The 16,433-nt window shown below is 34.4% G+C and overlaps 2 protein-coding genes across 5 annotated transcripts; both read right to left on the reverse strand.

Annotated features, from left to right (window-relative positions):
• Nucleotides 1-270: 270 nt before the first annotated feature.
• On the reverse strand, nucleotides 271-4,904 carry LOC115953038 (thioredoxin-like protein 4B). 4 transcript variants are annotated; one of them, XM_031070469.1, is made up of 5 exons: nucleotides 4,744-4,904; nucleotides 3,006-3,169; nucleotides 2,754-2,916; nucleotides 1,926-1,987; nucleotides 698-799 (listed from the first exon to the last, which is right to left on the reverse strand). In XM_031070469.1, exons 2-5 carry the CDS (start codon nucleotides 3,138-3,140, stop codon nucleotides 701-703), a joined length of 459 nt encoding a protein of 152 aa, XP_030926329.1. In that variant the 5' UTR covers nucleotides 3,141-3,169; nucleotides 4,744-4,904; the 3' UTR covers nucleotides 698-700. The 4 variants fall into 4 exon arrangements, 1 of the variants encoding a protein (XP_030926329.1); XR_004083632.1 differs by lacking the exons at nucleotides 2,754-2,916; nucleotides 3,006-3,169; nucleotides 4,744-4,904 and adding an exon at nucleotides 271-571 and having other exon boundaries at nucleotides 1,926-2,747; XR_004083634.1 differs by lacking the exons at nucleotides 2,754-2,916; nucleotides 3,006-3,169; nucleotides 4,744-4,904 and adding an exon at nucleotides 271-576 and having other exon boundaries at nucleotides 1,926-2,747.
• A 2,704-nt stretch (nucleotides 4,905-7,608) lies between these two features.
• On the reverse strand, nucleotides 7,609-10,827 carry LOC115951951 (receptor-like protein 7). The gene has a single exon (XM_031069065.1). The coding sequence runs from the start codon at nucleotides 10,825-10,827 to the stop codon at nucleotides 7,609-7,611; it is 3,219 nt and encodes a 1,072-aa protein (XP_030924925.1).
• Between the last annotated feature and the right edge of the window lie 5,606 nt (nucleotides 10,828-16,433).

A 16,433-nucleotide genomic window follows, 5' to 3' on the forward strand; every position in this document is an offset into this window, starting at 1 on the left:
AAATATTAGTTACATAGCCGCCAATTAGTTTCCATTCAATTAAAAAGATGATAACATATCAAAGTAGGGATTACAAGAACTTGGGATAAGCTTAATATCAAGTCAAATAATGAACTTATAGAGTACAGATTTTGTGCTACTTGATGAGAAAGTTAGTTATGGAATCAAATAATGAAATCTATTCTAGGTCATCAAATATAATTGAACTTTTTTTCTTTTCATTTAAATTTTTTTTTTTTTTTTTTTTTTTTTTTTTTTTGGTTCTAAGATTGGTAGTGACTTTTTTAGGATGACTTTATTACTTAATATCAAGTCAAAAGCTTCATCAATTATTTCTGATTTCACCTGGAAGCTGTACACCATATAGTTAATTTATTCAGGTCAGCTAGATGCTCTTCTGAATTCTGTATTCTGTTGGATTCACAGCAACTTCAACAAAGCTTCCAATGCCTTAGCTAAATGGGGTATTAGTGTAACTCCAGCCCCCTATTCTCTTTTTGGCAATCTGCCAAATGTGAGTTCTGTTCTCAGGAGGGTTTGTTAGTTGTTTTCGGTGCTGCTGCTAGCCTTTCTTTTCTTGCAGATTAAAATGTAAAAAAAGACAATTATGAGTGGACAAAATTAACTGAACCATCCTTACAGGACAACATGCAATGAGCTTATGATTGTCTGATTGCCGAGTGTAAGGCTAATTCACCTTTTATACATCCTTGTATAACAATTGATACTTCGGTATTTGCTCTGGTGGCAGAGGGCAACTCACTATCAGCTTGCCTTTCATGGCCCCACTATATATGGCCTACAAGAATGTAAAGACAGTAAAAAACATTATGCATCCTTGATTTATACAAACATCTAGAAGCATCAGTCATTTACAAGATGAAAGTTATTTACATATTGTCCTTCATACAAGCAAAGAGTGTATTACATGAGAAATCAGTATGACAAATAGTTTAAAGGAAAAAAAAAAAAAATATATATATATATATATATATTTATATATATATTGTATAAAGAACAATAGAGTTGCAATGTTTCCTAAAGGTGACCCAGATTTGCAATTGATCAAAGAATAATATTTCTTGTCCAAGTAAACTTAGTCACCATCACATTTTGTATGTCCATTATTTTGGGAGTGTTTTACTTTCTTGGCTTATTACACAATGTTTTAAATAAAGATGTGAAGAAAGAAATGCTACCACTAAATCTGCAATGTTGCCCAAAGATATACCAGACTTTCCACACAACCATACAGCAGCGTACTTCTTGTTACATAACACATTTTTTCTATTGAGAGAGTTATGCTGTAGGCCATGTGCCAATGCCACAACAAATATTAACTGCTAGGGCAGATGCTTGCCTCACCAATTTAGTTAATGAAGTTTTCCCATATTAATCTAGCTCCTATAACACCTCCAACTTTTAATTTTCAAGTATCCAATATCTACAGCTGAAAAGAAAGTTTTCCCCATGTCTCATCATTTTAAGTGATAAAAGTCTTTCCCACATAGATTTAGTACCCAAGATACCATTGATAAGTCCATAGTTGTAGCTTAAAATTTCAAGTATTCCACCTCTACTGCTCAAAAGAAAATACTTTAAACAAACTTTGCTGCAAAATCATGATTCAGAACAGAGGAATTAGTCTTACGATTAACTCTACAAAGGACTGGTGAAAGGAAAAGATCTTCTGGATATTGTTGACACTGCAAGGCAAGGTAACTCACAACAAAACCAATGAAGTATTACATTTATGCATGTGCTAATGGAAATTGGAAGCAGCTTAAAATTGTTTCAGTAACATGGCAGACTAGTTTCACACAAGCATAAAAAAAAGAAAATGAATTTTCACTCCAATGGTAAGACTAGCAATTTATGTAACTAACAGCCTTAAAATCATTCAGTTTCTGAGGAGCTACGTATACCTCTACAACATCAATAAAATCCTGCTTCTTGTGAAATGCGCCAACGCATTTAGTGTGATCTGCAGTCTGGCAACCAAAGAAAATAAACACAAGAATCTGATATTTTCAGTCCCTAAATTCTTAGCTGCATGACATCATTTTCAGAATACAAGACATTTAGCTTAAAATTTAGTTCATAAACGGATTCTCATTCTTCAAGGGCATGATCAAAATATTTGCAATGTATGATAAAATTCGCAACAATATGATACCTACACAGATTCACCCATTGCATACAAAAATTCAATGTGACGGAGGCTATTGTAAGAATAAAATTCCACAACAGCGCAAAAGAAATTACTGCAAACCAATTTAGGGAAGAAAATCAAAATTGTAACAAGTTTGTGAAAGGCCAATGAAAAGGAGATCTTGATGCAAACTTTGTTTGAGATTCAAGAGCTAGAGATCTAATTAATTGTTCCACTCATCTTCCAGAAGCCCAATTACCATGTTTTACAGGAAACTCACAGGTCTAAGCAAACAAAAAGAAAATTACAAGACTAAAATGAAATATGAAAAAGCATTCCCCTTTAATTTTATTATACTCACAGGTCTAAGCAATATTAGAAAGGGCTTTTTAGAGATCCAGCTCAGTTGCTGAAATAATTATAACAACAAACCAAAAAATTCATCAATGTATAATTTCTCAAAATAGATGCAGAATTACATTCCCGGAAGATAATCCCTGTACTCAAATAGTTACATGCAATCAAAATATCTGAGCTTGTGTTTTGTTAAAAATCAATAAATAAATAATAACAACAATTAAAAAATAAGAAGAGGGGGAAGGGTTCCCAAAATCCATTTTCATGTGATGAGCATTGAAAAAGAAAACTGTTGAAGGTATGAAAGTAATGTCAAAATACTTGACATAAACTTGAATTTCATTGGAATCAATATCTACAAGTGCTACACTTGCAAATTTGGACACCTCTTGAGCCGATTTAGAAAGCTGCATAGAGAAAAACAAATTGAGATCATTCACTTCATAATAATTAGAATAAATAAAAACTCAAATAAAGTGAGAGAGAAGTGGCATACAACACCGTCAAGTTGAAGGCAGACAGGATCAGAAGCACGGCCAAAGAAGAGTACAAGGATCTTGTCAATGGTGTCTCTGATGATTGCGTCCACCTCTTGTTTCTTTGTCAGCACCTTCAATAGGTAACTACTCATTCTCTCCACTTCCAGATTTTGGGGTTCGTCTGTTACATTGTCATTTTTTTCAGGCCAAAGATTACTTATAAAAAATATTATAGTATCATATTCTACTATGTAGAAGAAAAACTTATAAATAAACAATTAATATTACTAGGTTTTTTTTTTCCATCACCCCATTCCAAGGATGTAAAGTGCAGAAGGTAATGGCATCTCAAGAAATCTAGAGATGTTGTATATAATTAAAAATTAAAACTAAATTGAGATTCCTAACCAAGTTCTCATAGTCTAATATTTTGCCTATATATCAAGCATAACCATTGAACATATCCTAATTCTTCCCAAAAAAGTAAACACTTGGTACTTTTTTTCATAAAAATATAACTATAATAATATAAGCATTTGTTAATATGATCAATAAGATTATACAATAAATTGAAATTAAAATTGTTACCCAAATTTTGAATTATCGCATGTGATCAAATGGCATTGAACAACTAAAAAGAAAAATAGTCAAGAGAAATACGCGTACCTTACCAAAGTAAAATTGGAAAAAGCTTGTTAAACCATATATAAATATATACATATATATATATATATATATATATATATATATGAAATGACACAATAGAAAGCAAATTAAAAGATATGCAGTGGCAAATTATAGTTGAGCATGTATCTCTTTTCACAACTTCAATACAAATTCAGTACATAATTCTAGCATAATATGGCTTGCTAGAAAGTCTATCAACAAATTTTCTTAAATCAGTACAGTCACAATCTCAGAGTCTTGTTAATGAAGTCAAACACCCTTCTTCAGTCTTTGCTCACCCTTGAATCTGAGGGTATCATATACTAGAGACATAGCTTGTGTCCAGTGCATTAGTAAATTGGACACGTTATAAACTGATATCAACCACATTATTCATTGCCATGTCAAACACTTAAAACTATAAATCTCTTGTAATAAAATTGTTCTGGATACTAAAAGGGGGGGGGGGGGGAGGGGAATCTTATAGCATGAAGATCAAGAAACCCAAACAAACTTATGGGTTCACATACAGCATTTTATGATCTGTTTGGCGGCTGTGACAATGTAAGGAGGACAAAAAAAATCTCCAAATTTTAAGTTTGCTCAACAAGCAAAGGAAGTGTTGAAGGCCTACTAAGTTGTTGGTACTTCACCAACAACTTATGTTCCAGTTCAACTTATGCATATGAATCATAGCTTTCATTAATGAAAGGGGATGTTAATCAAAAGATAATTACTGCATAAACTTTATGGTGGCCTTCATGCAGACAGAATCATGTGTTCATTTTCTCAGGAATAATGAAAAGGTATCTCTTTTTTTAATGAATCCAAATAATATTATTGATGATCAGAGCATAATAATGCCCATGAAGACTCAAGACACCAGCAGAAAGAGAGTACACTCAAGTCTGCAAAGATGCATGAAAACCCATTATATATATAAAATCATTCAATGGGAAAAGAGCCATAGAGATGAGCCAAATCGGTAATATTTATCTTTATAAGTCAAAGTCCATAGGGACTTTATTCGTATCTTAATAGATGACTTGCATAAAACAAAATTGAAGACATGGGTTTGGAATGTCATACCGTTTGAGGAGAGATTCCTTGGGAAACCTGATTCACTCTTCCCAGGTCTTGCTGGAGCTGATTTTGCGTTGTGGTGAAGAGAGAGTTCATTGATAGACACAGCAATTTCGGGAGGAAGGAAGAAAGAGCGACAGAGATAGTGCAGAGCTCGGCCAGAGAGACAGAGAATGAGAAAAGAATATAAAATGACTCGTCCTCTAAATTTTAGTTTATTTAATTAAGATATCTTTATCAATTTTGGCTCATTTTTTTTTATTAAAAAAATTCTTAAATATATTTTTTAATTTAATAAATTTGAAGAAAAAATTAAAAATTTGGACAATTAACAGCAACATTTAATAGAAGCTTATGGAAAGACCAAATTGAATAATCTTGAAACTTAACCTGAATCCCATAAACCATAAAAACTGCCAAAAACCTCAAAAAAAATGATTAAAATGAATAAATACAAAGTTAGAGTACTAAAATGAAATTTATAAGATATTGCAATATAAATTACTAGTATTATATTTATAAAAATTAAGTCAAAACTCCATATGAAAATAACGTTATTTACTTATTCCCACTTAACTCATAGCAATTTAGGAAAAAAAAAACCATAGCAATTTTAGAAAAAAAAAAATTTATAAAAAATTATATGGTCTTTATCGTTAGCATCACTCCATTTAAAGGTCACATCTTAAATCCTATATCATATAATAAAAATTGGTTCTAGGACTAGAAGTGATTGGTGTGGCAAAATGGAATGGCCATGTATTTTGTATATATAACACTAAACCAAGCTAGAGCAATTGCTCTTCTCCAAAAAAAAGGAAAAAAAAAAAAAAAGTTAGAGCAATTGCTGCTGTGGTATGGTGAAAAAATTACAAGAAGCGTTTTACCAAAAATAAAATAAAATAATTGCAAAGAGTGTATATCACTAGCAGTTAATAATATACTTGGGCTTGATGGAAACTCCAGTCCAAGTCTTACCATGAATTTTGCGAGAGCTTTAAGTCTTCTTTCTCATCTTTCATGAGTTCCATGATCATGGTGAGAAGTTTTGCTTCCAAAATTTTGTGACGCTAATAATTTTTACTTGGCACTGACAATTTCATTGGTTCTATTATTCTATATCATCTCTATATGCATCTCAATAGAGGATAAGAATTTTTGAGAAGAATAGAGGACAAGATTTGAGGACATTAACTTCTCTAGTTAAATTTACCAGTTCAATTCCCATGCGAGTTTTACTTTGCATAATTTTGCTTTCAATTCTTCTTTTCGATTGTTTTTCATTAATGAATTGTGGAATTCGAATATTTTTTAATTTGTATTTTATGGTCTTTTCGTGTAAATTAAAGAACAAATATTAGTGCAATTTTAATCATAATTCATAAAATACGTGAAGAATATTGTCACATATGTGATATATAGTAAATATATATTTATATACATTGGTTACGTATACTTCATGAAAACTTTTTTTTTTAATATTTTAAATATTAGTTACATAGCCGCCAATTAGTTTCCATTCAATTAAAAAGATGATAACATATCAAAGTAGGGATTACAAGAAAATAATGAACTTATAAAGTATAGATTTTGTGCTACTTGATGAGAAAGTTAGTTATGGAATCAAATAATGAAATCTATTCTAGGTCATCAAATATAATTGAACTATTTTTCTTTTCATTTAAGTTTTTTTATTTATTTAAAGTTTGGTTCTAAGATTGGTAGTGACTTTTTTAGGATGACTTTATTACTTGATATCAAGTCAAATAATGAATTTATCAATGTAGATTTTGATCTATTTGATGAGAAGGTAAGTTATGAAATTAAGTAATGAGAATCATTTTATGTTTTCAAATACAATTGGACTTTCTTTTTCTTAATTGAGTCATATAAATATATAGTTTGGTTTTAAAATGGATGCCAACTTTTTCAAGATGAATTTATTTGTGCAAGTATTTGAAAAGCTTTTATTGATCGTTTTAGAGATATTATGCAAGAAGAAAAAAAGAAAAAAAAAACATATAATTAAGTATTTTTGAGTTATAGAAAACAAGAATGCATACAAGATTGTGAATCATAAGGTATATGATTAGATTTTAAACCACAACATCTCTTAAGCTTAGACAAATAGATAATCAACTTATTCCAAATCAAAAGTATTAATTGATGCCATTTGATGAGTTGAAAAATCTTGGGTGTCAAAATGTTTAAAATGAGTTTTATCATTTGTTTTAAATTATTTTATAATCAATATTTGGTTTTTATTTTTTATTTTTTATTATTTATTATATAAAACTTGATAGTTACAACGAGGGAGGAATGATTTGAATTTTAGATGTCTCTTTTGAAAATAATAAAAATTGTTAATTGAGTTATAAAATTCTTGGCTTTTTGATAAAAGGTTAGTCTTACATGATAAGCATTTATCATTAACATAAATTAAAATTATACTTTTACATGTGATTTTATATTTACAATAAGTTTTTCATTTATTTTTAGAATATATATTTCACATATATATAATTCTTGATTAAGTTGCATAATACTCTATCATCTAAATCTAAAAAACAAAAGTAATGTCCTTGTATTGAAAACTATAGACATGGTACAATTCTACCTGTTATAATTTTAGACAAACAAAAAGAAATAGAAATTTTTTAAATATATAGAATTGCTGATTAAAATCTCAAGCCAGTTGTATATGAAAACAGCTTATTTTAATATAATCTTAAAATAAAGTTCATTGCCAATATGAAATAGTACAAACATCTTACCTAACAAAGCTCACGCCCAATTGCTAGGATACATTTTTATTTTGCTGTTATAATGAAAGCGAAAAGGAAAAGAAATAGTACAAACGTCTTACCATACCTAATGCCTCAGCCCCGCATTCCCATGTGCTCGAATTCCACGGTATTGTTTTCCTCCAAGGTACAGCTGTGGGAAGATTCTGAATAAAATGTCATCAACGTGTTTACAATACCGAATCCTCCACCTCTTACAAAACATAATCGGCCAAATGACCATCCCAAAGCCAAAAACAAATCCCAGCTCTACACTTAGGAAATTCCAGTCAATCAAGGGCCGAGAATTTGAGTTACTATCTTCAAATGTTGGAGGTGGTGATCGTGGCTCTGCAGATGTGCAGTTTCTCTTCAAAGGACACCCATATAGTCCTTTGTTCCCTTCGTAGGAAGTTTCCGAAAATGTTGCAAATTGCTTGATGTATGGAATTGGCCCAACTAATTGATTGAATGAAAGGTTTAAGACTGCAAGGAAAGTAAGACTATCTGCAAGTTGCACAGGGATCTCACCACTAAGCTTGTTGCTTGATAAGTCTAGTGACTCAAGTTGACTTAAATTTCCCAGAGACAGTGGGATTCGGCCTGTGAAACAATTGTGCGACAAGTTGAGAATATGCAAGGATTTGAGTACTCCTATTTCTTCTGGTATTGGCCCTTCAAAATTGTTGCTTGAAAGGTCAATTGAAGTGAAAATAGTAAGAATCTTCACCGACTCAATTATCTGACCTTTAATGGTAACTGTTATTACATCTTGATAATAATAACTACCTTCAACGTATTCTCTAGGATCAAATTGGAGGTAATTGAGCCCTGATTGAGCCTCATTATCAGCCATCATTAACTTTGAGTTAGCCAAGGATTTTATTGATAGCCTACCACTAAAGTTGTTAGAGGCTAGGTCTACAATTTGAAGAATCGGCCAAGTAACATTTGACCCTCCACAACCAACAGATCCATAAAATTTGTTCGAATGCAAGACTAGGACATGCAAATTAGACATGCCCTTCAAGTGACAAGGGAAGGAATCATGTATCTTGTTGTTCCCAATGTCCAATACCTCCAAATTTGTGCAATTGGCGAGAGACTTTGGTACCACTCCTTCTAGTAGGTTTGTGTTGACATTCAGAGTTTGTAAGCTACAATTGCTTGGAAATGTATCAGAGATTTTTCCAGTGAGTTTGTTTCTCCTTAGATTCAGAACCTTTAAAGTATTACTCGTTGAAGACAACAAGCATTGGGGAATTGTTCCATTTATGGAATTATTAGACAGATCTAGAACTCCAAGAGCTGCAGCATTGCATATTGATTCAGGGATTTGCCCATGGAATTTATTGCTCGAAAGAGATAAGAAAGCACTAACAGAGTTGATACTCCATTCAATGTCTAGCTCTGGTAGAACAGAGTAGAAATTATTCCTTGACAAGTCTAGATAATAACAATACGGAAGGGGAGTTTGGAGTTGTCCCTGGAGTTGGTTGGAGCTAAGGTCTAGGAAATTTGTTGAAGAAAGATTGTGTAAAGGTCCCTCAAGGTAGTTACATGAGAGATTTACATAAAAAGGCATAGGAATTTTCCAAAACCAGTTGGGTATCTCCCCATGTATTTGGTTATCTGAAAGGTCTAGACGTTCTAAATTGGCTTGGTGTCTCAAGAATTCAGGAAATGTTTTCAACTTGTTAGAAGCCAAATTCAATCTCATAATTTGGGGAAAGGAGGATAGTGAGGAATTAGTTCCATTGTATTCAATCAACAAGTTGTTATTGGAAAGATCCAGATAGGTAAGATTTCTCAACTGCTGAATCACATTAAGCTGTAAAGAGCCATTAAAGTTGTTTGAAGAAAGTGTTAGGTCTTGAAGACCTTGGAGTTCAAAGATAGACATGGGAATTGGCCCTTCCAAGTTGTTGCTGCTCAAATCAAGTTCTTCCAGCAGGAAGGAAGAAACATTTGAAAATTCATGGAGTTGACCAGAAAAATGGTTGTTGCCAACAAGCAATGTTCGCAATGATGGAAGGGAAAAAAGAGATGCTGGAATACTCCCTTCAGTAATCTGACCTGTCAAATGATTATAAGAAAGATTTATCATGATCAGGTTCTTTGCCATGCTGAATGATGGAATTGATCCGGTGAAGTAATTTGATGACATGTCCAAATAAACCAATTGAGTAAGGTTTGACAAGGAGTTTGGAATTGATCCGGTGAAGTAATTTGATGACATGTCCAAATAAACCAATGGAGTAAGGTTTGACAAGGAGTTTGGGATTGATCCATTGAAATTGCACCCTGTAAGATATATTTCAGATAACCTTTTAAGGTTGCCAATAGAATCAGGAAGTGTCCCTGAAAATTTTGAACCGCTAAGCTGCAGTGACTGAAGAGAACCATTTGGATAAAATTCTGGCAAAGAACCTTGAAGTAGTTCATTACTTGATAAGTCTACCGTCTGCAGTGTTGGAACCTGGAAGATCTTCTTTGGAAATTGCCCATTCAATCCACAATAACTGAGATCGAAGAAAGTCAAATTTCTAAAATCTGCAAAAAATTCTGGAATTGGAGCAGAAAAATCGTTACCCCAGAGATTAACTATGGATAGAGACTGAAGCTTCCGTAAGGAGGAATCAAGAGGCCCCCGAAGATCACAACATGACATGCTCAACACTCTTAGATTTGGCAGCGAAGATGATAAGGCCTGACACCAATCATTCCCTTGCGATGATATTTTTACAAAATCAAGATAAAGTTCCGTAAGGCGCGTAAGGTTCTGAACTAGCGTAACTAAATTTGGGCCCTCCAGGTTCTGATATTCTTCATTAGAAATGTCAGATAAATCGAGAGTAACTAACCTTGTGAGGCGCGAAATCTCAATGGGAATCTGCCCAGTAAAGCTAGTGCGTGACAAATTCAAATAAATCAAATTTGTCAGATTTCCGAATTCTGGTGGAATACAAGAATCACGGAAGTCGTTATAAGCCAAACTCAGGTGCTGTAGATAATGAAGACGGAAAAGGCTACTTGAACTGTCAAGTTTACCATAGATTGGTTGGTTGTCGAGGTTGAGACCGACAACACGTCCCTCGCTGCAGGTTACTCCTTCCCACGAACAGCAATCAACACTTTCATTCCAAGGCAGCACTTTATTGGAAAAATCAGTTCCGAAAAAGAAGCTATTCTTCAATTCGAGCAAATAGGAGCGCTGATCGCGAAGACATTGACCAGACACGGCAAAGATGAGGGTAAGTGAGCATATGAATATCGGGAGAAGCCTTGAAAGGAGTGGAATTCTCATTGGAGGCAGTAAAAATAAACACTCAAACAGTAAAGAATTGAAGGGCTGATGAAATTAATGGTGTGTTGAGGAGTGCAAAGACTCGTGAACATGATCCCCTTTTAACCTGTGTGTCAAGTAGTGCAGGACCAAAAACAACTCGGTTTTGCATGGGACAACAGTCAAAAGTTGTTGCTATTTCACCGTAATTGATAAAGGTCACTGCTTTTGCCATGGAATTAATATTTTAAAACCATGTACTGGTTCCAATTTCTTTTCTTTGCAATCAAAAGTCGTTGCCTTTTCACTTAATTGAGGAAGGTAGGTACTCTAGCCATGGGATTAAAAATTTTAAAGCAAGAACTAGTTCCAGTTTCTTTTCTGTGGGCCAAAACTTTGGGTAGGAAGATTATGTAAACAATATTATAATGGCCGAAGATTTGAAAGCTGAGTCCACACACAGCAAAATTCTAGGATTAAAGAGAAAGAAAGAAACAAATAATAATAAAAGAGAGAAAGAAAAGCCAATCTGGTCTGCCACTGCTACCACAACGTGAGAATGCAGAGTGCGTATAGTATGATAGTGGAGAATCCTACATGGAGTCATGCCTCAGCAATCTCGTTCAAATTTATATATACTTACACAGTCTCTTTGATTTTCTTCTTTACTACAGAAGTAAAAAGGTTTTTTTTTGAAAAACATAAAAGACAAAATGATATGTATAAATAGAAACATTCTTTGGGTTGGCATACGGATACGGGATATTGTATGGTGTATTAAATATAAATTTAGGGTGAAAATTCCCATCATTCGTTTTCTTATTTATTTTTTTTACAAAAAAATTATATAGATAGATTATTAATTTACACATTTATCTTAAACAGTTTTAACTTTACATATAACTTTGTATTTACGTATTCGTCTACTTTAATTTATATGTTTATAACTTAAAAAAAAAAAAAAAAAAAAAAAAAAAAAAAAAAAACCAAAACAATGTCTATACATATCTATATACTATATAAATAATGAAAATTTTGCAATAAATTTACAAAACTCTTTTTGCACCACATACTTAGCATCTTTTTTTTTTTTCTTTTTTTTTTTTTTCAATTTTTATTTTGTTCAACTTTTCATCTTTTTAAAACCATTGTCTTCTTAGTTCAATATTTCATCTCCTCCAATCATTGTCTTTTTAAATTTAATTTTTATTTGATTCCCTTTATAGATTTTTAAATTTTCTCATTTATATCTTCTTAAATTCTACCGTTTCACTTTTTTCAACATTTCATTTACTTTTGCCCTTCCTCTTACACCTTAACTAGAAGGTTGCCCGCGCGTTGCGTGGATAATGCTATAAGCTTTTATGTAAAATGGTTTTGGAAAATTTTGGACATATATTATAGCATAAATAATATATATTTTCATTGCTAAAATCATCTAAAATTATAGGAGAAACTTCAGAGCATGTAGGCATATTTTGTTGCCTACCATCAGTTGATCATAAAACAATTAATTGCAAGCATACGTTATGCATAATTGCATATCAAACTCCTTGAACCTATCCCTTGTCATACGAAATGTCTAACGAAGGCGTTGATCTTATGAAGCATTTTCAATAATATTTTAATTATAGACGTGCTAAGGTTGCATAGTGATTCATGTCTAGGCAAAGCAACAAACTCACTTTGATATTGTCAATGCTCTCGTGGACAGCTGTACATGATACTTGACCAATAGATAAATAAATAAATAAGCAAGTAGCTTCAATGATGATTGAGCTAGACATGATTAGCATATTTAACAATTTTTTAACAAAGGTGTGAAAGTTCAAAAATGTGTATAAACACCCTTGAACGTTTAGACCCCCAAATTACAACTTAACCAATTCAAGCAAAATGTCAAACAACAAGTGTGCGGAAACTTAACATAAGCTATAATATGGAATTGGTTAAAAAACTATCTAAGCCAAAACAAAATATAATCCACAGCAGATAATAAAAAGGCAAAGATAGAGAGGAAGGAAGATGCAAACACAAAGACAACACGCGATGTGTTATCGAAGAGGAAACTGAAGCCCTCGGCGTAAAACCTCTCCGCCGCCCTCCAAGCGGTAAATAATCCACTAGAAAATACAGTTGGGATACATGGATAGCAATAGACCCTCCAAGCCTAATCTATCCAGTGCACCTAAGCCCTCCAAACTTCTTGCTCCAACGAGGTTGCGCCGAACCTTTTTCTTTTCTAGCTTCCCAGATTCCGCTACTAGACCGTAGCATCAACCAATGAAGATTGGTTCCTTCCTAACTGCTTCCCAGAAATCCAAATAGCTGTCTCACAGTGATGACGATGGTGAGAACCAGGTTTGGTGTAATGCCTCTCAAGGATTTGACAATGGAGAGGAAGAGAGTTGAGGAATTTGAAGAGACTCTAATGTATAGATTGTGGGTGAATCAATCTGGTTTTTCTTTAGGGTTTCTCTCTCAAAATTCTCTCTGAAAGCTCTCTTTCAATCGTGGGTAAAAAGGGTATTTATACTGGAGTGGGAGAGGAATGTGAAACGTCAGGTTTAACAAAACAGGGGTGGCTCGCGGCTTGACCTCGCGGCTTGACTAAGTCGCGAGATCCAGTCGCGAGATAACCGTATGGCCAGTTGTCCTGTTTTGTCCTGTAGTGCTCCAGCTTGCATGACTGTTCACCTTCCAGCATGCTTGGCACGTGTGCTGCGTCTGGCGGCTTGCAGCCGCGAGTCACCCGCGAGTCCCAACCGCGAGTCTCTGTTTTCTTGCACACTCTTGAGCAATCTTCACTCTCTCTCACTCACTACCCTTACATCAAACCCACCTAAATACAGGGTTACTAAATGCTGAATTACAAGCAAATTTGGCACGGAATAAAGCCAATTAGATGGTTGAATAAATTCAACCTTACAATCTCTCCCTTTGGCTATTATGTGACAAAACCCTAAAACAGACTCTAGACTTAACATGTGAGTTGGGAACAGTTGAACAAAACTCACTCACACCTAACTCTAGAAGCTGTGAAGCACTTGAATCATATGGACATAATACTCCTGAAACACAACAATACACCATGATCATTGTAAGCAGAAAATTATAAATGCATATGAAACAGGCAATATGTGATCAAGCAACAATGGAGTTAAGAAACAAACCATGGCTTGATCAATCAAGTGAACACCACAAGGTAGTGATCACAGTGCTCATTCACACTTGGAATGAACACAAGGACATACAAGTTAACAAGCACAAGGCAAGACACTTGTATGTTCAACACTCAACCAATGCATAGTACACAAGGTATATGCATCTAGGAACAATCCTACAAGGGCACAAGAGTGATAGTACATAAACCAAAATGCAAGACATTTAGATTAAAGTATTGATTTCAACATAGCATAAAGGCTGCATTAAGCAAGGTACATACCATAAAGCCTACAAACTATGCATAAAACATTAACCCTAAAAGCTTACAAAAGCACATGGGTACAAACCACAAAACATCCTGAATAACAGTTTACAAACCACAATATATCAACTTAAAGTGAAAACTTAAACTGAAGAAGAATGTAAAGACACTCCCCCTTAGGTAATATCCTCCCCCTCTGATCATGCCTATCACTCCCCCTTTTTGTCATGGAATAGGCTATTCATCCTCTTCTAACTTTCTCTGAATTTGATCCAATTGAGTTTGAAGAGAAGTAAACTTCATATCCCATCGAGTGCTTTGATGGTGTAGAGAAGTTGTGAGTCCAGACATCTTTGTATTCAACTCGTGGACAGAGGATACAATGCGATCAAGTTTCTCATCTAGGGAGAGAGTTCTGAAATGAGATCCACTGTGAGATGCAGAAGTTTCTGGTTTGGCTCTCTTCCGACTATGTCCAATGCTTGCATTGAATGTACGCATATTGATTGGACTTGGTTTTGAGATAGGAGATTCATCTTCCGTTGGATCAATTCCCTTGAGCTTCAAGATCCGTGAAATGAGACTGGAGAAAGGAACGCATATCCGAGACTCAGTTCGAAGAACCGTTTTGCGCAGAACATGAAAGATATGAGCACAGATGTCTATTTCCACATCAGAGATTAGATCATGAAGAAACAAAGCACGTCCGAGGTTCATATACCCAGTGCTTGATAAAGGGTACAAATTGTGAAACATCACAATTGTAAGCACTCTCAGTTTTGGAGAAAGAGAGGAAACATTGATGGATTTCCCATTGGGTGAGAACTCCAAGTCTTGACCAAGACTTTCTTTGAGAAGCTCCTCATCAGGACAGAGATCATCATAAACCGGTGAATGTCGGAAAATTGGTCTGTTGGTGTGAAGAATTTCTGCCAGATATGCAGGAGAGACAGAAAAGCTCTTTTTCCGAACCCAACACTTAAGTTCATCTCCTTCCACAATTGCGTTAGCATAAAATTCTTTTACCAAATCTTCATACGCGTCATCCAGATCAGAGAGAAGGTAATTCCAATCCTTGTGAGCAAACCATTTCGAAATGTCAGTGTCATGAAGTGAGGGCTGATCCACAGCTCTTTCTAGTAATGGTGTGGCATGTAGAAAGTAATTCTCATAAGACTGATAGGCTGCATATGATCTGAACTTGTTGGGATCGAATCTCTTTGATGAAGAGTGAGTCCCTTTTGTTTGAGGTGGGTAATCATCAACATCAATTACTGGTTCCTTCCCTTTGGAACTACCTCCTTTCACAGCAGTTTTCTTGAATGGTGACATGACTAGTCTGCATTATGAACCAGGGAAATGGCAGAACACAATCCAATAGACTTTATTAGCAGTGGGTTAGTGGAAATTTAGGGACAATGAAGAAACCTTAATAGCTGGATGAAAATGGCAAGAAAATAGCAATGAGGGACACAAATGGCCCAAATTGAACTACACAATAGAGGGAGTCCAAATAAAACCACATAATCAGCTGAAAAAGGACCCACATTCAACAACACATCAACAGGATACCACACAGGATCATTCTGAAACACGACATCAACAGCAGATCAGACAAAAATAGCTAACCCTAGCTAAGCACATGATGAAGATCAAAACCAACAATTTAAAAAAAAGCTCAAAACAGAAACAAAAAGCTTCCATAAGCTAAGCATGGACAAAGAGTACTAGCTGAGCTAAAAACCCATCTCAAAATCACAATCAAATGCGAATAATCCAGAGGGAAAACCATAATAACAAGTAGAATAGAGTTCAAAACATAAAAACCATACCTGTTACTCGATGATTTTGAGCTGAAAAGAGGCAAACAATGGAGATCGAAAATGGAGGCACGGTGTGAATGGGTAAGAGCAGATGAGAAAGACAATGAACAGTTCACAAAAAGATCGAGGGAAAAACAAAAAGTTTAAAAACTGCCCCTGTATTTCCAAAACACGCGATTTTCGCGACTGAAACGAGTCGCCAAAAAGTCGCCAGATCAAGCCGCCAAAACACTCAAGGACAAAAATTTGAAAAAATTTTCTAAGTGTTTTTCGCGACTGGAGGTCTACCCGCGAGTGAGTCGCGAGCTGAGCAGCGAAAATCTATGAGTAAACCGCGCGACTGGACCTTCCACTCGCGATCAAGTCGCCAAAAATGA

Source organism: Quercus lobata, chromosome 7 (assembly GCF_001633185.2).
Source record: "Quercus lobata isolate SW786 chromosome 7, ValleyOak3.0 Primary Assembly, whole genome shotgun sequence".
NCBI lineage: Eukaryota > Viridiplantae > Streptophyta > Magnoliopsida > Fagales > Fagaceae > Quercus > Quercus lobata.

Coding starts and splice junctions, on each gene's coding strand:
- LOC115953038 (XM_031070469.1), bottom strand. CDS start 3,140: ATGAGTAGTTACCTATTGAAGGTGCTGACAAAGAAACAAGAGGTGGAC. Junction 1,988..2,753: donor GAAAATGGATTTTGGGAACC/CTTCCCCCTCTT, acceptor GTTGCCAGACTG/CAGATCACACTAAATGCGTT. Junction 800..1,925: donor ATTTTATTGATGTTGTAGAG/GTATACGTAGCT, acceptor ACATTCTTGTAG/GCCATATATAGTGGGGCCAT.
- LOC115951951 (XM_031069065.1), bottom strand. CDS start 10,827: ATGAGAATTCCACTCCTTTCAAGGCTTCTCCCGATATTCATATGCTCA.